Raw genomic sequence first — 24,495 nt, forward strand, 5'->3', positions numbered from 1 at the left:
TAATAGGATTGCTGTTTATGAAATGTGCTGACCCATTTGTGAAATGAGTCAACACATTTGGTGAACAGAAAATAAAATCTTTCAAAATTTAAAAATTATTTTCGAAATGCCAAACCCTGACCCATCAGCCCAAGTACTTAATTAAAAGAATTAAGTATTGTCTAGTAGGTCTAGAATTGTGAATTAAGACCTAAGACAATTGCATAAACTTGTGGGTCAATGGGTTAGATGAATTAGGTCCATAATTGGGTTAGACCTAAGGTTAGCTTAAAAAATAGACTAAATGGAGTAATTGGTCAAATCTAATCAAAAGTTGAATTAGATTAGGTCAAGGATACTCTAGACTCAACTTCAATAGTTGTAGTTGAATGGGTCCATGTCTTTAACTAGACCAAGATGGACTTAATTCATGGCTACGCAGTGGAGCCCTATTTACTAAGTTGATCAAAATTAAAACTAATGGACCGGTTGATGTCTAAGGTAAGTTCGACAGTTTTGACCAGTGGTTCTTAAGCGGGAGCTACTCGCATTGATTCGATCATTGACGAGTTAATGGCAAATCTCCACCACTGATCTCACTTATCTGGCCAATCTGGTAAGTTAGATTTTGATTAGATCACTTGGTGATTAGAGCTCACCTATGTCATTAGGTAAATCAGTGTGACTGATTTAGGTGCTCCTAATGTCAGCTTTAATTAAATCTTTTTTTAATCTGACTTAGTGAAGTCAGTGGGAGGATTGAAATTGGCTGGATGATTTCTTCTCTACTATCCTTTAATAAAATCCTCAAAAATTATTAGGTCCCTAAAATGATTAAGTTATAATGATAACTAAGTCAATGCCTCGCATTAAGTGAGTGATAATGAGTCCATTAGTTCAATGATCATTGGAGGCCCAAAGGCCTGGTGCTCATTGGCTAATGGAATTATCATTCATAATATGATAATTTGGTTGAGTCTTTCTAATGGTGGTTAGGTTGGCCAGCCAAAGTCGGACCTGATCATTTATTGGTCTGATTCACCAAATTAAGTCATGTTAATGGTTGGACCTAACCAGATCTTTTCAGTGGAGGTCAAAGCCTACTGATTAGGTTCTGGGACAAAATCAATTACTAGAAGTTGTTTAGAGAAACAACTGGTTAAGAACCTACCCATAGATGCACATGGGTTGACCAACCAAAGTTGGGCTCGTGTGTAGTCTGTGTGGATTCTAGTACCCATTAAGGAATTAAAGTAATTCCTCGAATTGGAGGTTGAGGCTACCAGTTCGTAAAAATATTGGAAAAAATTTTAGACTAAAGTCCAAGTCTTTAGTATTAATTTATGTACTAATAGAGGTCTGGTTTTCCTTTATACAGCTATGGCCACTACCCTGTCACTCCGGTCATTATTAGATAATGACAAGCTCATGGGACCTAATTTTGATAGCTGGTATCAAAAATTGAAAATCGTCCTTGAGCATGAGCGGATCCTTTATGTAGTAACGGATCCAGCACCTGAGGAGCCAGCTCCGAACGCTAGTAAGACGATCCGAGATACTTACCAGAAGTGACTCAATGACCGCACCACCGTCCGATGTATTATGCTGGCAGCAATGAATGACGAGTTCAGCCGCAGGTTTGAGAACACCCAGCCACAGGAGATGCTTCAAATATTGAATGACTCCTTTGGCATGCCTGACGACGTCGAAAGGCACAAAACTAGTTGTGCCATTTTCAATGCTCGGATGAAGGATGGGGCCTCAGTCACTGATCATGTACTGTACATGATCGAGATGATTGAGCGCCTGAGCAAATTGGGTTTTTCTCTGCACGAGCAGCTCGGTAAGGATGCGATCCTTAATTCCTTGCCCAAGTCCTTCCTCCCATTTCTTACTCATTTTCGAATGACAAAGCCTGCAGTAAACTACCACGGGTTGTTGGGGTTGCTGCAGAACTTTGAGAAGGATCACCAGCTCCATAAAGAGTCGGTGAATGTAGTGAGAGGGTCTTCTTCTCATCGTCGATCCTTTGGGAAGGGGAAGAAGAACAAGAAGAAGAAGAACAAGAAGGTGCAGCCTCATGCTGGGACGGTTGCACAGGGTCAGACCAAGAAGCGCAAGCCCGACCAGAGCCAGGCGGAGTGCTTCTTTTGCAAGAAGCAGGGGCATTGGAAGAGGAACTGTCCTCAATACATTGCCTCCCTGGACCCGAACAGGCCGAAGAAGAAGCAAGGTAATTATATGATAACTCCTTGTAACTTTTCCATTTGTGATACTACTGCCTGGGTATTGGATACCGGAAGTCCTTATCATATTTGTAATTCGATGCAGGGTCTGCAGGTCAGTAGGAGATTTGATGAAGGCGAGAGGTTTCTGAACGTTGGAGATGGAAGCAAAGTTCCAGTTCTAGCTTTAGGAATCATGAGTCTTGTAATCAATTCTCGTAATGTAATTCTGAGTGAATGTCACTATTGTCCAAATTTTTTATTAAATATTATTTTTGTAGGCCTTTTGGCCATGTACGGTTATGATTTTTTAATAAAATAAAATATTTACAATATCATTTTGAATGGTGTTACAATATTTGTTGGACAATTAAATAATGGAATTTACTTACTATCACAGCCTGTTAATGTGGTTCAAAATTTCGGTAAACGTCCTAGAATAGATAATGTGTCAGAAGTCTACCTTTGGCACTGTAGGCTAGGTCATATCAATAAGAACAGGATAAACAGGTTGGCTCAAGAAGAAATTCTTGAACTTGGTGATTGTGAATCACTTCCAACCTGTGAGTCTTGTCTTCTTGGAAAGATGACCAAGTCACCTTTTACTAGAAAAGGTGAGCGAGCCAGTGAACTCTTGGATCTGGTACATTCTGATGTATGTAGACCTATGAGCTCAAATGCAAGAGGTGGATATTTCTACTTCATAACCTTCACAGACGACTTATCAAGGTATGGGTATGTCTACTTAATGAAGCATAAGTCAGAGTCATTTGAAATGTCTAAACTATTTCGAAATGAGGTAGAAAAACAAACTGGAAAGTGTATTAAAATTCTTCGATCTGATCGAGGAGGTGAATACCTTTCCAATGAGTTTCTGACGTATCTAGGGGAGAATGGGATTCTCTCTCAGTGGACTCCTCCTGGAATACCACAGCATAATGGTGTGTCTGAAAGGAGGAATCGGACCTCATTGGACATGGTTCGATCCATGATGGGATTTGCTAGTCTGTCGATCTCCCTCTGAGGATATGCGCTCGAATCGACTTGTTACCTTCTAAATAGAGTTTCGAGTAAGTCTGTAGCCAAAACACCATATGAGATATAGATAGGACGTAAGCCAGTACTCTCGCACCTTGGATTTGGGGGTATCCGGCTTATGTTAAACGTTTAATTACAGACAAGCTTGGACCTAGATCTAACAAGTGTAATTTTATAGGGTACCCAAAAGAGACCAAAGGGTATTATTTCTACCTTGCTGATGAGCAAAAGGTGTTTGTCAGCCTTAAGGCAATCTTTTTAGAAAAGAAATTCCTTAGTGAAGGATCTATTGCCTCTAAGGTCGAACTTGACGAAGTTCGACAGGTGAAAAATTCGGCACATATTACTGAATCTGAACCGGATTTGATTAGATCAGATCTGGAGCCCATTGATTATGCACCCTTAAGGCGGTCTGGTAGAGTACCACATCAACCGGACAGATACTATGGTTTTTTGGTCCGGGATGGTGATCCTGTCGAACTTGATGAAAATGATGAGGATCCGATCACCTACATGGATGCAATGCAGAGACCTGACTCTGAGAAATGGCTAGAGGCTATGAAATCCGAAATGGAGTCCATGAAGGTCAACGATGTGTGGACATTGGTTGACTCACCCGAAGGAGTGAAACCCATAGGATGTAAGTGGGTCTTCAAGAGGATGAGAGGCGCAGACGGAAAGGTGGAGACCTATAAAGCCCGTCTAGTTGCCAAGGGATATCGTCAACGTTATGGTATAGACTATGACGAGACATTTTCTCCTGTGGCAATACTCAAATCCATTTGGATTACGCTTGCGATAGCTGTCCATCTAGACTATGAAATCTGACAGATGGATGTGAAGACAGCTTTCCTAAACAAAGAGCTGGACGAAGAGGTGTATATGATACAACCTGAAGGGTTCACATCCACAGATGAGTCTAAGGTATGCAAGCTACAAAGGTCCATTTATGGACTTAAGTAGGCATCTCGGAGTTGGAACATACGTTTTGATAGGACGATCAAAACGTATGGCTTCGTTAAGAACGGAGAAGAGCCCTGCATTTATAAGTGGGCTAATGGTCCAGTAGTAGTATTTCTTGTATTGTATGTGGATGACATTCTCTTAATCGGAAATGATGTCCCTGTATTACAAGGAATAAAGATTTGGCTGTCGTCACAGTTCTCCATGAAAGATCTGGGAGAAGCTTCCTACATCCTAGGGATGAGGATCTATAGGGATAGATTCAAAAGGTTGCTTGGCTTATCCCAGTCCACGTATATTGATACTATACTGAAAAGGTTTAGCATGGAGAATTCCAAGAAAGACTATCTACCGATAGGCCATGAAATTTCTCTCTCGAAAAGGGATTGTCCGACAACACCTCAAGAGAGAGAGCGTATGGGTAGGATTCCATATGCTTCAGCAGTGGGATCTATCATGTATGCCATGACATGTACAGGATCAGATGTGGCATACTCACTAGGGGTAGTGAGTAGATACCAATCTGATCCAGGGGAGAATCACTGGAAGGTTATTAAAACCATCCTGAAGTATTTAAGAAATACTAAGGACCAGTGACTTGTATATGGTGAATCGGACTTGAGACTTATAGGGTTTACAGACTCTAGTTTTCAATCTAATCGCGATGACACCAAGAGTGTGTCAGGATTTATTTTTACCCTTAATGGTGGGGCTGTCTGCTGGAAGAGTTTCAAGCAGCACACTGTGGCTGATTCAGTATGCGAGGCAGAGTATATTGCTGCATTAGATGCTACCAAAGAAGCGGTGTGCTGAGAAAATTCATTACCGAGCTCGGAGTAGCACCCTCCCTTGTTGGTCCAGTTTTGCTCTACTGTGACAGCTCTGGAGCCATTGCTCAGGCGAAGGAACTGAAGGCACACCAATGGACGAAGCATATTTTGCACCGCTACCATCTCATCCGGAAGATCGTGGATTGAGGTGACGTCGACCATCAGAAGATCGATGGGAAGGAGAACCTGGCTGACCCATTCACTAAAGCCATTGCGGTGAAAGAGTTCAACGACTACAAGTCGAAGATGGGTATTAGATACTACATCGATTGGCTTTAGGCCAAGTGGAAGATTGTTGGGAATAGTGTCCCAAAGCCAATCGTCAGCCTGTTGACGGTTGTGCTCCTTTTGTATTAGTACATGAATTATAAATAAATAAAAATTATTTTGACATTTTTTCATCACTAATGTTTCATCTTCTAATGAACTCCTGTGTTGTGGTGAAGTCCTTAGGACTATTTAGACTCGACAAAGGAAGATTTGTCGCTTAGTCCTTAAATCTGTTCGCGACCAAATGATACGTTGTTACCAAGGATGATAATATTTATCGAGCATAGGTCGTTGTGTGCCATATGGGTTGGTTGTCCTCATAACCAAGGAGTGTGGAGACATTGATATGGCATATAGGTGAGATGTAATGGTACATCTGCACTGAATGTGACCGACTCCGGAGCTATTTCTGCTGTCAAGATTTGCTCCGATGGGATATGGGTATAAATGTCCCTCCGACCTGAGACCGCCAGGGTGACTTGCAAGCAACTCACTGCACTTAGGCACTGGACTACCTGAATTTCTAATTCATTGACGGAAGGTTACTGGGTGTAGTCAAGTACTTGACTTGTCGGTGCGTGTGTCAAGATGGGATTGACCACTCCAATTTAGGAGCTGTATATAGTCGTGTTTCAATTTAGCAAAACCTTGGTCAGGGTAGTCTTAGTGAGGAGTCACAGGACTAATTGAGTTGAGCACGATTCGGATGATCTCATCAGGGTTGACAGTTTAACCCTGAATCGTCCTAAACACAGGGGTCAAAAGGGATGAATTATACGGTAACCATATTCACGTAGGTTTTGAATGTTGCGATTGCGACTATTCGACCTATCCGATCGTCGGGTACCATTGCTAGATGGTCACTTATTGCACCGACCCCCATCGCCTATTTAAACCTGCCTCCCCCCCTTCGGGGATCTCACTTTGTACATGAGTTTTTTTCGATCTTTCCTTCCTGGCCTCAAGCATCCGTTGAGTCGTCTCCATCTCTGTACCCCCGCCTCCCTTAGACCAGCTTGGGTTAGCCTCAAAACTTTCCTTGCTTCCGTGCCCCCATTCATAGACCGTGCTGGTCTTCTTTCATCGCGTAAATGGGCGCGGTCACAGCTCAGATGTTAGCCCAGAGTCTAAAAGCCCACGAACGGGAAGACACTGCAACTTTCGTGTTGGCGAAGAAGGCGAGGGTAGAAGAGACAGGTCCGACTGCATTTTGCCTTGATGGCCCAGAGCCCGCGCTTATAGCACATCCTTGACCGCGAGGGCTTCCTGGTGCGCGTCATCGCGAGGAAAAACCTGACCTCAGGAAAAAGGTCATGCCCGCCGTCACTGTGAGGGGGAACCTGACCTCAGAAAGAAGGTCATGCTCGCCGTCATCGTGAGGCAGCGAAAGCCATGACACGAAAAAGATGGCATCTACATGTACTTCGAAGATAATGCTGGAGTAATTGCTGATTCGAAAGCAGCGGAGGCCATGGCACGGAAGAGATGGCGTCTACATGTACTTCGAAGATAATGCTGGAGTAATTGCTGATCCGAAAAGGGGGACTGGAAGAAGAAGCCAGGTACCTGAAGTAATTCTCGACAATGGTCGGAACTGAGAGTTTGAAGTCTGATGAAGCCGAGCTCCTTTAGAGCTATTCATTTTGTTTATTTTTTTTTTAAGACTTTGTAACATGCACTTCGCCAATGAAATGAAAAGAATTTTTCGTTACCTCGTCTCCTTCTCTTCTTCTCTTTTTTTTTGGCCTTCAAGGCTTTGTAATGTATACTTCACCAATGAAATGAAAATAAAATTATTTATTACCTCGTCCATTCTTTTTTAATCGATTATTTACCGAACTCCTTTTGCCTTTCGTCATGTTCGATGTCGATGCTGTTTGGAGGTTTTCGATCGTTGCAGTGTCGATTTGTCCTTCGATTTATGACCGTAGGCTCTTTCGAGGCTGTTTGAGTTTGGCACTTTCTCCCGATGCTCGAGCTTGGGGGTCCGAACTTCTCGTTGCTTTGAGGAGGTCGATTTATCCTTGGTCTATGTCAGGTTCCCTCTTTGCGACTGAGACGAAGTTTCTTATGTCTTTGATGTAGTTCGTTTTTACTTGTTGCAGAAGTAGTTCGTCGGCTTTTCTCTTTTTTATCCTCTCCTTTTTCTTTCGCATTCGAGTGAGGGTCTTCCCTCTGCTCTTGACGCGGTCGTGAGAGTGTAGAGGAGTCATTGGGGAAGCTTTCCTCCTTATCGATCAACCGAGTCTTTGCTTGCGTCGGGATGAGGTCCTCCCCTTATTCCCGACAGTCGATTTCAGCTTGTGTTAGGACGAGGTTCTCCTCCTGTTCCTAACAAGGCCGTGGGGGCACATAAGGGCCGTTGTAAGGGCCTCTCCTCCATCTGGTCTTTAAGAAATCGGACCTTCGACTTTGCTCATGTTAGGATGAGGTTCTCCTTCTGTTCCTAACAAGGCTGTGGGGGCACATAAGGGCCGTTGTAAGGGCCTCTCCCTCCATCCGATCTTTAACAAATTGGGCCTTCGATTTTGCTCGTGTTAGGATGAGGTTCTCCTCCTGTTCCTAACAAGGCTGTGGGGGCACATAAGGGCCGTTGTAAGGGCCTCTCCCCCCATCCGATCTTTAGAAAATCGGGCCTTCGACTTTGCTCGTGTTAGGATGAAGTTCTCCTCCTGTTCTTAACAAGGCTGTGGGGGCACATAAGGGCCGTTGTAAGGGCCTCTCCCTCCATCCGATCTTTAGAAAATCGGGCCTTCGACTTTGCTCGTGTTAGGACGAGGTTCTCCTCCTGTTCCTAACATGCTTAATTTCAATTGCGTGGGAGAGCTATTTCCTGTCGTTATAAACTCATGCTAAAAGAAAGATATGCAAGTATGAAACTTTTATTTAAGGCGTAGCTATTGGTAATACATCTGTAGATTTTTCGAGTTCCATGGTCGTGGAAGCTCTGCTCCTCCGAACTCTTTTAAATAGTATGTTCCAGGCCGGACTACCTCTTTGACTTCGTACAGGCCTTCTTAGCTCGGGGCAAATTTTTTTTGATTCTGAGGTTGTGAGGCAGCGGCTCGCCGTAGCACCAGGTCTCCCGCCCGGAAGACCTTGCTTTTGACCTGAGAGTTGTGGTAGCGGGTTACTTTCTGTTTGTAAGTCACCATCCGAACTTGAGCCGCCTCTCACTTTTTTCTAACAAGTCGAGGTTGGCCTTGAGATCCTGTGGGTTGCGCTGTTCGTCGAACGTCACGACTCGTGTTGACGGAAGCTTGAGTTCTATTGGGATCACGGCTTCTGTTCTGAAAGCTAAGGCAAAGGGGGTCTCCCCCGTGGACAATCTCTGAGTAGTCCGGTATGCTTATAACACATGATAGAGCTCGTCAGCCCAAGTTTCTTTTGCCTTTTCAAGTCTCGCTTTGATGCCTTGTAACAGAGTCCGGTTAGTCACCTCGGCCTCGCCGTTTGCTTGAGGATGGGCCACCGAAGTGAAGTTGTGGGAGATGTTTAGGTCCTCACAAAATTTGACAAACTTTGCTCCAGCAAATTATCGCCCATTATCAGTAATGAGGGTTCTGGGTAAGCCAAACCTACAGACAATCGACTTCCAGACGAAGTCATGCACTTTAGCTTCCGTGATTTTTACCAAAGGTTCAGCTTCGACCCACATGGTGAAATAGTCTATTGCCACTAGGAGAAACTTTCGCTGCCCCGATGCCATGGAAAAAGGTCCGAGGATATCCATCTCCCATTGCGCGAACGGCCATGGGGCACTCAATGGTGTAAGTTCGAAGGCAGGTTGCCTTTGTACATTGGCATATCTCTGACACCGGTCACATCTTCGGACATATTCGATGGAGTCATGGTACATGGTAGGTCAGTAATAATCTTGTCGGAGTAGCTTATGGGATAAGGACCTGGCCCCCAGGTGATTTCCACAGACTCCCTCATGTACCTCCCTCAAGGCGAAGTTGGCTTCCTGGTGGCTCGGTTGATTGGCACTCCTATAGGCTCATCTTGCATACAAATTTTGGGGGTACTAGGTCCTGCATCAATGAATCAGCTTCGTTCAAACCCATATTATGATTAGCGTTTGCTGATGGTACCGATAATTACAGTGACAGTTACATTTATAGTTTCATTTGTGGAAGGCCAGAGACATTTCAAGAGGGGCAAGGAGTACGACCTCTTGTATAGCTTGTCTTCGTAGAGGATATATCGGGAGGCCTGGTTCTTAAGCTTTCGAGCCACTTTTGCATCAGGAGGAAGAACCCCATCCTTGAGGTACGCAACTAGTGGGTCGATCCAACTGGGTTCATAGCTGATCTCCATCATAGACCGCAATTCTTCCGTGCTTGGATGCTTCAGAACCTCGAAGAATACTTCCTTAGGCAGTTCGGTCGGAGCCAGTGTACCAACTTGGAGAGAAGGTTGGCTCTGGCATTTTTCGATCTCGAGATCTGCCTGATGTCGAAGCTGCCGAAGGTAGGGATGATCTCCTTTACCCTCTCGAGATATCTAGCCATACTGTCCTCCCGAGCCTCATAATTTTCACTGACCTGTCCTACTACTAATTGAGAATCACTGTAGGCTTGAAGCCGATTTACTTCTAATTCTTTGGTGATCTTTAGTCCTGCAATCAGAGCTTCATATTCTGCTCCGTTATTTGTTGCGAAAAACTCGAAGTGCAGTGCATACTCCACGACAATTCCATCTGTATTGATCAAGATCAAGCCCGCACCTGCGCCTAACATATTGGAGGAACCATCCACGTAGAGGGCCCAAGAACCATCAGGGAGATCGGCTCTTTCTTCGGGGGAGTTCGGTCGGAGCCCTGGATTATCGGCTTCATCTTGTCCAAGTTCGGCCTCCTCCGGGATAGTGCATTGCACCACGAAGTCTGCTAATATCTGGATTTTGATCGCTGACCGAGGTCGATAGTTGATGTCGAACTCCGTGAGCTCGACTGCCCATTTCGCGATTCTTCCGGAGGCATCCGCTCGATGCAGAACCGTCTTGATCGGCTGGTCGGTGAGCAGCGTTATGGTGTGTCCTTGAAAGTAAGGTCGGAGCCTTCGAGCTGCAATCAATAAGGCATAAGTTAGTTTCTTTAACTTAGTATACCTGATTTCGGCGTCTCTCAATACTCGGCTTATGTAGTAGATCGACCGTTGAATTTTTGCTTCTTCCTTAATCAGAACTGCAGCGAGGGCCACAGGAGAAACCATCAGATATAGGAACAATTCCTCTCCAGACTCAGGCTTTGCCAATAATGGTGATGAGCTGAGGTAGTTCTTTAGCTCTTCAAATTCCTGCTGACATCCAACGGTCCAACAGAAGTTTCTGGGCTGCTTGAGGGTCTGAAAGAAAGGTAAGCATCGCTCGGCCGATCTCGAGATGAAGTGATTTAGAGCCGCTACTTTTCCGGTGAGGTGCTGAACCTCCTTTATCGACCTCGGGACGGTCATCTCCTGGATGGCGCGAATCTTTTTCGGGTTTGCCTCGATCTCGCGCCCTGATACCATGAAGCTCAGGAATTTTCTTGAGGTTACTCCAAAAGCGTATTTGGCTGGGTTCAGCTTCATCTTGTATTTTCGAAGGGTGCTGAAGATCTCCTCAAGATCGGCGACGTGGTTCACCGAGGATCTACTTTTTACGAGCATGTCATCCACGTAGACCTCCATGTTGCAGCCGATCTGCTCTTTGAAGATCTTATTCACTAGCCGCTGATATGTCGCCCCTGCATTTTTGAGGCCGAAAGGCATGACCCTGTAACAATAAAGACCACGGTTAGTTATAAAAATGGTTTTTTCTTCATCCTCTAGCACTATCCTGATCTGATTGTAGTCGGAGAACGCATCCATGAAGGTGAGAAGCTCGTGGCCCGAGGTTGCATCACTAGTTGGTCGATTCTGGGCAGAGGGTAACTGTCCTTCGGACAGATTTTATTCAGTTTTTTAAAGTTTATACACATCCTCCATTTGCCGTTCACCTTCTTAACCAAGACCACATTGGAAATCTAGCTCGGATAGTTGACCTCTCTGATGAACCCGACCTTTAGGAGTTTATCAACCTCCTCGGCTATTGCCACCTGTCTCTCCGGGTTATGACTTCGAACTTTTTCCTTCATCAGCCGGTGTTTGGGATCGACGGCCAGACGGTGCTGCATAACTTCAGCATCGATCTCCGGCATGTCCGCCAGAATCCAAGCAAAAACGTCCGCATTCTTTTGTAGAAAATTGATAAGCTGCGTCCGCACCTCTTTCCCCAAGTTGGAGCCGATCTTCACCATGTGTTCCTCGTTCCCATCATTCAAAGGAATTGAGACAAGATCTTCCATTGGCCCGGCCCGTTCTTCTGTCAGGTCGTCGCAGGTGTCCAATCTATCAATCGGACAGGGGCCAGGCTGACCACTTCTTTGCAGGGCTATATTGTAGTAGTGCCTTGCCAGAGCTTGATCTCCCTTGACTTCTCCGACCCCCTGGTTAGTGAAAAATTTCAATTTCAGATGGTAGGTTGATACCACAGCCCGGAGGGCGTTGAGGCCAGGTCGGTCGAGGATTGCATTGTAGGCTGACGGCGCCTTCACCATCAGAAAATCCATCAGAGCCCTGGATTATCTTGGATATCGACCTGCAACTACAGTCAAAATTATTACTCCCTCCATCGGGATAGCATCATCGGTAAACCTTACTAAAGGAGAGCTAATCGGCCCCAAACGACCGTCAGGGATGGACATTTTTGAGAAGGCATCGTAAAACAAAATATCAGCCGAGCTTCCACTATCAACAAGAATGCGGCGTACATCATAATCAGCAATATTTAAAGAAACTACAATCGCATCATTATGGGGGAACTGGATCTCTCGGGCGTCTTCTTCAGTAAAGGTTATGGGTCCTTCAGTTCTTTGCCGCTTGGACGGTCCGGTCGATCTGCTGGCCGCTCCCTTTCGGGGCTCTCCAGAGATGGTGCAGACGATCCCAATTGGAGGCCGATTTCCAGATTGTTCTTCCCTCCTCGACGGTGTCGGTTGTGGTAGGGTTCTCAGTCGATTCTCCCTATCTTTAGGTCGGCGTCGGATGGATCTGCCGACCACTGTTGTCGGAGGAGGGGGAGGGGCCTGAAAAATTGGGGGTGAGATCGGAGCTTGAGATCTGGCCGTGGATCGCCTGGTGGATGCCTTGCGGGAGGCATCGGGTGAAGATCTAGTAGAGAGAGGAGAAGAGGATGTCCGAGAAGATGATCGAAATCAGTCCCGTTGAGCACTCCTTTAAGAACAAGGGTAACGCGAAGACACAACCCTTCCTCTAGCGCCAATTCTGTTGGTGCAGAATTCCGTCGAAGTCGGAGAAGCTAGAGCTGGGATGACCGCGGCCGCCACCGGGACCTGCAAAGAAAGTCTAAACCGGAGTTGGGGGTGCTCCGGCAAGACCCTCCGACGCTCAAGTCAGTACTATACTTCAACAGAAATGGAGTGCTCGAGCGAAAAGTTTTGCAGAGTTTCGAGATAGAGTTTAGAGCTTAGAGAAGAACATATCTGGGGATCCTTATTTATAGATGGAGGGCGCAACTGATCGACAGTAACGTCTGTAACCATCTGGTAGTGGACCGTTCAGGGCCGTGTGGAGTTTGTTACAGAGAGTAGTGGTGTCAAGGGTCGTTCAGGGCCACGTGGAGCTTGTTACGGAGGATGGAGTGGTGTCTGTTGTTGTGACTTGCCAGAGAGTGGTGGAGCTGCGTGGAATCCGTTGCAGAGAGTGGAGCAGGGTGGCGGCTCTTGTCGTGGCTTGTCAGAGAGTGGTGGAGCTACGTGAAATCTGTTGCAGAGAGTGGAGCAGGGTGGCGGCTCTTGTCGTGGCTTGTCAGAGAGTTCGGATCCGTCAGTTGAAGCTCGACTGGGATGCTTGATGGAGCAGAATGGCTCTTCACATCGTTGTTCTGGGAGAGGCTCGAATGTTCTGAGGTCGCTGACGTTTCAGGCGGGAGTCGCCTGCCGTAGGAGCTCGGATGGAGATTTTCTGTTGGCGGAGTCCGGAGAAGTCCGTCTGAGATTTATCTGATGTGGAGGCTCATTCGAAGATCGTCCATCGGAGAAGTTCGATTTTATGGAGAGCCTGGTAGGGGGTCGGTCGACGATGGACTTCGGATAGCGCTGGGGAGGCTCGGCAGACATCGGAGGCAATCGGCTATCGCAGGGACCCAGCTGTTGGAGCTCGTCCGTTATAGAAGCTCGTCCGGAATCCATCCGCTGGAGAAGTTCGGACGGGATCCTGTTCTCGCGAGAGGTCGAGAGGGGACCATCCATTGTAGGAGCTCGGGCGAGGACCAGTTGTCGTGGAAGCTCGGAGTGGTGTCTCGTCGTAGTAGTTCGTCCAGAATCCACTAGCTACGGAGTAGCTCGGCTGAAGTCTACCTATAATGGAAGTTCGAAAGAAATTTATTTATAGTAGAGGCTTGAATGAAATTTGCTTACAGTAGACGTCTGGGATAGCCAGCCTGCGGTAGGAGCTCGGAGTAGACCGCTCGTAGTAGAAGTTCGGCTCTCGTGGGAGCTCGATTAGGATCCGAGGGGTGGTCGACCGCTGTAGAAACTCAGATGGAGTCTGGTTACCGTAGAAATCACGTTGTCGGGGAAGCTCGGATGCTGGCGAAGTCCGAAAGAAGTTCGGGGTAGAAACTCAAGGGGTTGGTTGCTGTAGAAGGTTAGCAGACAGTGAGTCCCAGAGGGCCTTCGGGGCGGCCCAATGGATGAATGCAGAAGTTCATTATCGGAGAAGTCCGGATGATCGAGGAGGTTCGGAGAGGCGCCACGCATAAGGTCGGGAGCCGGAAGAGCCCTGGAAGGATCGGTCATTTACAAACTTCGGTGGGGGGGGGATTTTATACCCAACAATAACTAATTCAAAAGCAGGTGGCAGTCCTTAGGCATCAAACATGCCACACTTCTCCCTCTTGCCCGCTATTCCACTTATTGTAGATCACCACCCCGGCCTCGATTGATCATGTCCCCGATTACGGACAATGACCATTGAAATTCGGACCACGATAAAACATGAAATTCGGACCTTGATTACGGCCCGCTATTCCACTGCAGAAATCAATCAGCATGTTTACAAAAACACCTTGCAGACGACATTTTGGACCTCGGCGTTGACAAGATGCTAGGTACTTGATCCTAAACAGGGTGTTTGGATTCGTATCTCGGCCATGGATGAGATACTTTCAGGTCAGTTAGAGCCGACCTCAAGAAGGTGTATATAAGATAGCAATTCCAATCGGAGAAGTCCACCAACTTCGTGGCTCTGGAAAAGCTCAAATAAAGAAGGATATCGCCGCATCCAAATTATGTATCGAATGAAAATAATCATTATCACCTCCATGTGTAATAATTAAAAATTGGTTAGTCTCTTGGGCATGTACAATTTCACTTCTCCCTCTATAAATAGAAGGTGTGGAAACCCCTAAAGTGAGCTCTCAAAAATTATTCTCTCAATCTTTTTGTTCGCTATTTTTTGATTTGAACGTCGTTGTAGGAAAATACTCCAATCAAAATTTTTTGTAGATCCTTGAAGTCGATCTCTGCTCAACCTCGTCATCTCGCCTATCCGGATCGCCTTCGACCTCGGGCGCGGGATTTTGGCAACACCACTACCTAATAAAACATGATAATATAATGCAGTTATAATATATATGTTATTATTATGTAATATATTTAATGATATTATATATTATATTGATTATCATTATTATAATATCAATATAAATATTATTATTTAGAATATTATATATAGATTATAATAAGAATCATTATAATACAATAGTAATAATAATTAAAAAAGTATATTGTGTCATAGAACAATAGTAAATTTATTATTGTAATATATTTTTATTATAGCATAGTAATTATCATATTATTTTTACAATCTTAATAGAAAAATAATGATATTACTAAACTATTATTAAATTATTATTATAATACTCATAATAGTATAATATTATAATATTTATTTGATAATATATTAATTATATATTATTATAATAAATCTATATTGTTATATTATATTTGTTAAATTAAGTAATATATATTTAATACGTTATAATTATGTAATAGTTGGAGAGTGGTGATTCTGAAGGCTACTACTAATTACAGAAAATCTTTTAATTACAAATATCTTAAAGGATTTAGATGTTTTATAGTTTAGATGTAGCTGCGGTCTGCATCACTTCATCTGGAAATTCGGCATGCGATTGCCGTATTTCTATCTGCGACCTGCCCGTAGCTTGAGCCCCGTAGTTTGGGTCCATCATCAGGATGCCGTTTGCCCAGTCATCATTAACCGTACACAGCGATCCCAAGAGGCTCCCAGCGTTTAAACTAACCGAGGGACGCCGAGAACCCTATCTTTCCACCGGGATCGGGTTTGCTCTCCAGTCGCTGCGCATGAGCTCTCCGGCGAGATCATCGGCGTCGGCGACGAGCGCCGGATGTCAGGGCGGTGGTGTTAGCGGAAACGTTGGGTTCGGCGACGATGCCTCCCCTTACCACTACCCCACCGACCCCATGTCCGCCCATGACCAACGCAAGGAGGAAGCCCTCGTCGGTAATCATCCAATCCGATTGCTGCCAGCCTTAGTTCAACATCTCTCCTTTTATTTCTCCTATCTTTAGGAATTTTCCTGTTTCCTCTTTATGTTCACAATTCTTGAAGCGAGCGGGTGCTCTCATTTCTTGATTTTTTTTTTTCAGTGCATTTTTTTTTTTTTTTTTGTATTTCTGCGATTGCTGTTCTGATTTGATTCATTTGCTGGGGCATTGAAGCATTGAAATCGGAATTGATGGCCGCACTTCAGAAGGAGGTAAAATCCTTGGACGAAGACAGTTGGAAGTTTGCCCGCCCTCGCTCCCAAATCCACCTTATTTCGAGACCGGGTACTTCATACCCTATTGCTGACTGATTCCATGATGAATGTTCTGTCAATTACAAAATAAGGATCAAAATTTAGCTTTGCGATAGTGGTAGGAGAATTCCATTAGACCCATTGGGATGAGATAAGTTTTCTTGCTATATATACATACATAAATTCATTCATGCGTGCATGCGCATACATACCTACGTACATCCATTCATGTACACACGCACATACATACATATATCCATACATATCTATCTATATATAGTGGAAAAATTGAATGGGCTTTTGGTTTGTGCTTTTCTTGCTACCTTGTGTTTTGGCTTGGGGAATGTTCACCTTTTCTACTCATCTTTTATCTATTATATGGTTTGTACTTTGTATTGCTAATTTTACTATTTACCAATTGCTGTAATATGAATTGTCAAATCCTGATGAAGAAATAAAGTTGACAGGATTTTGACGGCCAGATCATTTTTTGTTGTATCTGATTTCTAAGTTTTCTTTTCAATAAGTGGAGGGGCTTTTTTTTTTTTTGAAGCTTTGGTTTCTATGATTTGGATGCTTGACACCAACAAAGTCATTCGAAATAGTGGAACCTTGAGTTGGTAGAAGACTCAGATAACATATTTTTAGAGTGATCGCATGTAAAATGCCTTTTCTTAGATTGTTTTCCCAACTAGAATTGAAGAGAGAGTTGTATTTTTTAAATTAAAACTCCAGACGTATGTGAAACTCTATGGTTCCATATCATCTAGCTTCTTCTATGGGGGCAAAAACTATCAACAGTGACGAGCTAATGTATGTGAAACTTTAGAATTAAATAATATGTTTTTGCTTCTAGTTTCATAAAGCAGTGGTATTTCCGAAAGTTCGGATTAAAGATACTTCTAGGGGAGCAGATATAAGAATATGGCTAGACTTATAGGCTTCTAAATTTAGAATAAAAGTCATTACTTTGTTTCCAACACATGAAGGATCCACGTACTGGAATTGGCATTATCATTCAAATCCTGCTAATTTTGGCATCATTGTTTTCATGGCTAATAGGCTGCTGTTGTCTCCTTCTGCATGAATGTTTCTGATGTTGTTTGCCTTTAATAGCTGACAAGAGTTATCTCTGCTGCATGCTGATTACCATTCCAATTGATTGATCATACCTCAGTTCTGCAAGGTGCATGTTTTCTTACAAACAACTAAAATGAGTTGTCCTCTTGCTGGTGGCCTTCAGGATCACTGTTCCCTCTGTTGAAGCCATGCTTGTGTGGCAATGGAAACTCATGGTTTCCCATGCATATCAAAAACAGCTACTAGGAAAAATCTTTGAGTTTTAGGAAGTAATTATTGGTGACCGATAATCAGTTGATTTTTTAATTGCTAAATGTTATTGGGAAAAGTGTTAGTGGCTCTGTTAACTGTTTGCCATGGCATAAATGTAAGGTAGTTTCACTATAGGGCTTCCCTCTTTGCTCAGATAGCATCCAAAAACATTTGATCTCCACCTTAAAATTATACCAAACTCCAAGTGTAGAAATTTTGAGATGGTATACATTGAGATTATGATTTGTCATGTTAATGTTGCACTATATGTTGTTAAATGGGACAATTAGAACAATAATTTTCAAGATGTTATCTGACATTGCTATGATCATGTGCTACTCGACATTCCATAATTTTTTCAAATTTTGGTGACCTTCATGTTCATTTGGTCATCTAAGTTTGGATTTATTCGATGAGTAACCAGTAAATTATTTTATTAACTGTCTTCCAGGTGGGTATCAACACAAGTTTACAGGAAGAGATGGAAATGCGAACCACGTATTCAAGCAAACCAGAGACATTTAGTGGTGAATTTTAAGAGCTTGTCCACAAAATAATCAGGTACTAAGTTGAGGAATAGAGGCATCTTAATTCACAGTCATCACACAGGGACAGGAATAGTTCTAGTCATATCAGACTTTCTAGTGGAACAATACTATAAATCATCTAATTTCTTAGAGCTTAAAATCTTTTGTTCTTATCCCTGTTCAACTTATTTTCCGACTTATGAACATTCTAATTTTGTAATGGTCGGTAGTGGCATCTAGTTTCTGACTGCTGCAAAAGCAATTATTGTTGCTGCTAGCATTATATTGACAATTAAATTTCTGCAATTTGGCCTCTCAGAACTTTAGTGATCTCATGATCTTGGATATTTTACATCAGTTGTTGTTGTTTTCACTTTTCACTAAAATTATTGGACCAGCTAATGTCCCTGGGTCCTCTGAGAGCCAGACTCTTCATGTGGCCTACTAGATATGCTACTACGTTGACATCCAGCCCCTCAACATTGGCTATTCCTACCTATGTTATTGCTGTGGAGGTCCATTAACCTTGCATTGTTTTCACTTTCATTTGGAAATCAAGTTCTTCCTGACAAGGCACATATTAGGTCCTGTTGGTGCAATGGTCTATATCTGCTCATTGAGGGTCGACGAAGTTATCTTTAGGCTTAATAAATTAAAAGAATCAAACATTTGAACTTTTGAAGCTATAACAAGAGAAACATGGACTTCTTTTGGGGCACAACATCCCCAACTATACAAGCATTACATCATCAAATGGAAGACCGCCCAAATAAATGAATAAATAAATATAATAAGGAATTTCCTTTCTACCATGTCATGCTTTGTGTGGCCCCTCGGACTGTTTGGCTTATAGAATAACCAAAGCTAGAGACCAGATGCTGCCTGTACATGCTAGTTGTACTATAGTGTAGAGCAGGTAATGGGAGTGACATCATGAAATTGAGCACTCAAATATGATGGGAGTGATATCATGATGTTGATCACTCAAATTAAATGGTGATTTTGAAGGCATCTTTTGTTTTCTTGCATGATTCCTCCATGATACCGGTTTTGGCAATTCTGCATGAGCACCATTGTCAGCAGCATCTAGATCACTATTGTTATTACCACTGAGATCACCTTCATTATCAGCATTGAGATTGCCATTGTTGTTAGTATTGGCACAACTGTTGTCATCAGCATTAAGAGTTGATAATGATGGAGTAGATGGAGGCTCTCTAATTTCTTCTTTTTGGCCTTTTTTGCCATGGATGATAAAAGCCTATAAAGTAAAATTTTAAAAAAAAAATGATGGAAAGGTGGAAAATTATTAAATCAATTTAGATAATATGCAAATCAAGTTCATTATTCAAATGATTAAGCAAGGCTGTTTGGAATGATGAAGAACTGTGCATTCTAATGTGATTGGCGAGATCAGAAAACATGGCCGTAACCATGGTCAATGACTTAGGACTTAGTTACTAACCCTAATTGATCAGGTAGCTAAGACCGTAATGCTAACATTTTATCATTTAAGGATTTTATGAGATCTTCAAATCCCCCTCCCTTTTCTCCTTTTCCTCTCTAGATAGCCTCTAATGGATCAGGTAGCTAAGACCATAATGCTAAAATTTTATCATTTAGGGATTTTATGAGATCTTCAAATCCCCCCTCTTTTTTCTCCTTTTCCTCTCCAAATAGCTTGCTTAGATTACTAGTATAATTGTTTTTGTCTAACTTGCATTATGGGAGAATGACATCCTTGACTGAAATGATCTCAGAGGATCTTATGAAGTTGACTCTTTTTATGGATGATATCAGGCTCATTGATCATGATTATTATTATTCTCCAATTAATATCATAATTTAGCAGACAACCAAATGGTATAAACAACCACGCTGCACTAGAAAGCTCTGTCATGATCTAATTTTATTTAGGCATAAAGATAGGAATTGACTCTGGCACTTGATGGTTGAAGCATTTACAATTTAAATTTTTATAGATGGTAAGTAGGATAATGGATACACTAACCACTATTTCTGGAGTTCATATCATTCTTGCTATTGGCTCAATGATTATACTAGGAACTTACCGATGACAAAGTGTTTATATTTTTTTAAAAGGAATTTTCTTCTTGGAACTTTGTAATGTTCAAATCAAACATCATCATCAAATTTTTGAAGAGAAAATTTGGTGAGCTTAATGTGTTTGTCTTTGCAAAGAGAATACTATAATTCTGTTATTGACATATTTTATAGGAAGGGATGCTAATCTTATACAAGTACTTAGACTTTAACCTCTCATTGATTTTGCCAAAAAAAAAAAATCTATTTGGTTTTATTAGCATAAACTAGCACATTGGCACATATAATGCATGGTTAGGGGAAAAAATCATCTATTAAATAAAATAAAAATAAATAGAAAAAAATAAATATAAGATTTTATATGAATAAAAAATTTAAAATGGAAAATATAAATTAAAAAAATAAAAAATATATTAAAATTTTCTATATCAAAATCATTGATATCTTTGGAAAAAAAATTTGATATATGGGAGGGTGTGGGAAGGGTAGGGAGAGAGAGACTATGTGACAGATATCTTAGAGTCTAAGCAGGTGTGTGTTTGGCGAATGGAAGAGAGATTCAGGGATCTTTCCCCTAAAATGGGAGGTGACGTGTCATCTGTGGGACTGGAGATAGAAAGAGAGGAGAGAGAAATTTGGAAGGGTTTCAAAATCTGAGCCGGATGTCCAGGATAGGATGATGGGGTCAAAAGGATCATGTCTAAATTCTCATTTAACTTTCGTAATCCTTCCCATCCATCAAATATTTGTGTTGAAGATTTTTTGGATTTCAAGGAGGGTTTTTTGGAGGAAAAAGTCCGCAAATAGAGTCTAGCAAGAAATGCTCCAAATTAAAACTCCCATTTTCTTAACGTAGTATAGATGAGTCACTTTTACTGCCACCCTTACTATCATGATTTTGTAAAAATGTTCTATTTGGACTTTTGGACCATGATGCTCCTAGGATCAAACGAATGCATGCAGTTAATATATTCATTGCAAGTTGCACATATAACGTAGGCTGATGGACATCTAGAAAAAGTGTCATCACATTGCAGGGTATAATGGTCCAATAAATCCAAAGCGGATAGTTTCTTGAAAAAGAAGCAACGTTCTCTTACAAGAATAATATAATGTATTTTTGTTGCAAATTTCTTTATATCATTTTAATTGGCAGTTTTCATCAACTCATGCTTTCAGATCCAGCATAAGCAATGGACTTACTGATATGAAAGTAGGGGATCTTGATGGATGGGCGTGATCCTGTCAATTGATGATATGCTTGAAATTTTTTTTCCCCTTTCAATATGAAATGGAAGATAAACTCTACTTTTAAATTTTATCTGATCTGCCATTCTTGTTTCCACCAATGGAAACAGGAGAGGGGATGGAAAGTGTGTATGAAAGCCTCTTCTATGTCCAGCATAAGCAATGGACTTATTGATACAAAAGTAGGGAATCTTGATGGATGGGCATGATCCCATCAATTGGTGATATGCCATAATTTTCTTTCCCTTTCAAAATGAAATGTAAGATACTCTACCGTCAAATTTAATATGATCTGATATTCTTGTTTCCACCAATAGAAAAAATATAGGAAATGCAAAGTGTGCATAAATGCCATTTCTTTGTCATTGGCTCATGCAGGTGTTGCTGTTTTCTGAAAAAGTAGATTTTTGATCATTGCAAAGGAAGATGATTATGATAAGAGATTGTTGTTGAGAACAGAAAACTGACCTTGCATTCAAGGCAGCAATAGTGGAAGGGCTCTAGCAATCTTCATTTGCAGTGTAAACAAGCATTTTTGTAACTTGGCTGATTCTTGATTGGAGACTGCTTTTGAGTTAGATGGACTATATTGTTATTTGCTGAGTATGTCTGTGAAGTATGTCTGTGAGGTGAACAGAAGAAAAGCTTGTTTGAAGAGTAGGGTGAGGTGAAGAAAATTGTTGGTGCGCGTGATGAGTTTCTGATGGGTGGGTGGTAAGAAGCAGTAACCTTTTGACCTATTCTTCAGACTTAAGAAGGGAACACAAATATGCTTAGCTTAATATATGTTTGTACCTATATTGGATTCTTGGCCAATGATTTATCTGGACTATGCTAGCTAAAAATTAGTTGCAAACCTGATTCAATGTTCCGCAGCAAATGAAGTCCAATATTTAGTGGAAAGTTTCCACGTTCAACAACAAGTGAGGTCCAATATCTAGCGGAAAGCTTATACCCGATTGTAGACAATGCCACATCCCAACAGCTGTAGAAACTATGATGGGCGCGCAGAGGCTGAGCTTGCATCTTGTGGAATGGGCTTAACCCATTTTTTTTGGTCTTAGCCAACTGATTCTCTTGATAATTTCAGCAAATTGATTTAATCGAGGAGGATTACTCATGAATTTTTTACCTTTTGTTCAGGAATGGTTCAGCACTTTAAGCAGCAAGTGTGCATCACTAGGTATACCCTGCCATATGTTTCTTCGGGGTCTTTGAATTTCTTTTCTGAATTCCAATTCTTCGGCTCTAGCTGAATCGTTCCCAAACACCAAGATTGAGCAAATAGACAGGAACATGGATAACAGGTTTTAGATGGCCAATGCATCCAAACATGGAAACCTTCTCTCTTATCATACAAGAAGATTGAGAATTGGGATTTTGATTCAAAAGAGTGTGATCATGTTGGAGGTGGTTGCAGGTGGCTAAGATGTGAAATTTTATAAGAGCTAAAATAATGAGTTGATGTTGAATATAGTTGGGTCTGAACCAATTTGCATAAACACAGATTCATCGCAACCAATTTGCTAGACGAAACCATAGGTATTGGGAGCAGCAGTTCAATCGTCACATTTCAAGCAACATATATAGCTTTGTAAATTGAGATGTTGAATCATAATTGGCATGCCATCTAAGGTCCTGGAATCACATTAACTAGTTGTTAATATGCCAAAAGAATTTACATTAGCCAATACATGGGAAAGAGATGGGCCAGGTTCGCCATGATGCATAACCTCCGTGAAGGGAAGCAAGTTGCTGATTAGCTCACAAGCCAGACTTTGAACGGTCATCGAGAGAGGCATCCAGTTCAACCATCCTTAGACAGTCTTCTAAATGTTGATGGATATGGCATTATGCACTTGAGACTGTAGTTGTTTACAGACTTCTATTTTCATGTTTCAGCAGTCTATTTTAATGTTAAAAAAAAAAATGATGACAAGATTGATCGGGCTCATTTTATTAGTAAACAAAGCAAGCTCAAGCTCGCAATCTAACCTGACCTCCAATAAAGCTCTGGGTTTATAGTTGTCTTTTGTATCAAACTATTTTCGGGCTTTGTATCGGTGTCTATGCATGGTTTTATCTACCGTGGTTTGTAACTGAAACCTTCTATTGTTAGGGTTGAAAGTGGGCTTTGGTCAGCTTGAGACCCATCGGGTCGTGCCGGCTTCGAATCGAATTTCGGGCTTGGCTTGCAATCATCCAGACCGGGCTCGGGTCAATAAAACAGGACCCATTTTAATTTCGGGCCGGGCTCGAAATTGAGCCCGATTAGAGCCCGATTAGAGGCTCGAGAATTGGAAAGATGAAAAACCCTCAGGCCTCAGCAGCCCTCCCCCTTCTCTCCATTCGACCATTCCTTCGTAAAATCGGATTGGAACCCTGAGCAGCTGTCGGCGGAGCCCTGAGCGGTTGTCGGCTGAGCCCATCGCCTCGACAGTTCCCGTCGCCCTCTTCCTCTTCTCTTCTCCAGTTCTCCATCTTCAATTCTTCCCCGTCGAAGTCATTCGTCGGCGTCGCTGTCGTCGATTGAAGTCATCTTTCATCGAATTTAGGATAAAGATACTCCATCTCTGGTCCGTGTTTTGTCCACCGATCGCCATCATCGTCGACAGATCCTCCGAATTTTGGATAAGGATCCTTCGAATTTAGGGTTTTAAAGTTTATTGTCGTGCTGCCATCATCGTCGCCGTGCTGCTTCAACACCGTGCTGTCGTCGCCGTACTGCCATCGCCCAAGGTGAGGCCTCCATCCTTTTAATCCCATTCAACCCTTAAATCCATCTTCTTCGGCTCTTCCTCTTCTCTCCTGACTTTCTCAGTTTCGTCCATCGACCGACGACCACCATCATCGTGCTGGGCAGCTGGAAGCCTGAGGTTCAACATCTTATCGGAGTCAAGGTTAGATCTCCGTCTTCTGTTTTAATTTGGCGAAGCCTTTCGGTGCCATTTAAATAGGTCAGATAGTCAGACTTGGAAGCGGGCCTGATTCGGATCGGAACAATGGGCTCATTCGGGCCTGGACGTGGATCAGACTTGATTCGGACTTGGATGTGGGCCGACCCAATCGGATTCGGATCGAATTCGAATTTGCTCTCGGATCGGGTTTGGGCCATATATTTTTAAAAAAATT

At 42.6% G+C, this 24,495-nt stretch overlaps 1 protein-coding gene across 2 annotated transcripts; it reads left to right on the plus strand.

Annotated features, from left to right (window-relative positions):
• The first annotated feature begins 15,590 nt into the window (after positions 1-15,590).
• LOC105053831 (uncharacterized) lies at positions 15,591-21,969 on the plus strand. 2 transcript variants are annotated; one of them, XM_010935135.4, is made up of 4 exons: positions 15,591-15,894; positions 16,113-16,223; positions 17,976-18,085; positions 21,742-21,969. In XM_010935135.4, exons 1-3 carry the CDS (start codon positions 15,606-15,608, stop codon positions 18,047-18,049), a joined length of 474 nt encoding a protein of 157 aa, XP_010933437.2. In that variant the 5' UTR covers positions 15,591-15,605; the 3' UTR covers positions 18,050-18,085; positions 21,742-21,969. The 2 variants fall into 2 exon arrangements, with proteins under 2 accessions (XP_010933437.2, XP_010933438.2); XM_010935136.4 differs by lacking the exon at positions 21,742-21,969 and adding an exon at positions 21,295-21,671.
• Positions 21,970-24,495: the final 2,526 nt, after the last annotated feature.

Source organism: Elaeis guineensis, chromosome 11 (genome assembly GCF_000442705.2).
Source record: "Elaeis guineensis isolate ETL-2024a chromosome 11, EG11, whole genome shotgun sequence".
In the NCBI taxonomy this organism is placed as follows: domain Eukaryota; kingdom Viridiplantae; phylum Streptophyta; class Magnoliopsida; order Arecales; family Arecaceae; genus Elaeis; species Elaeis guineensis.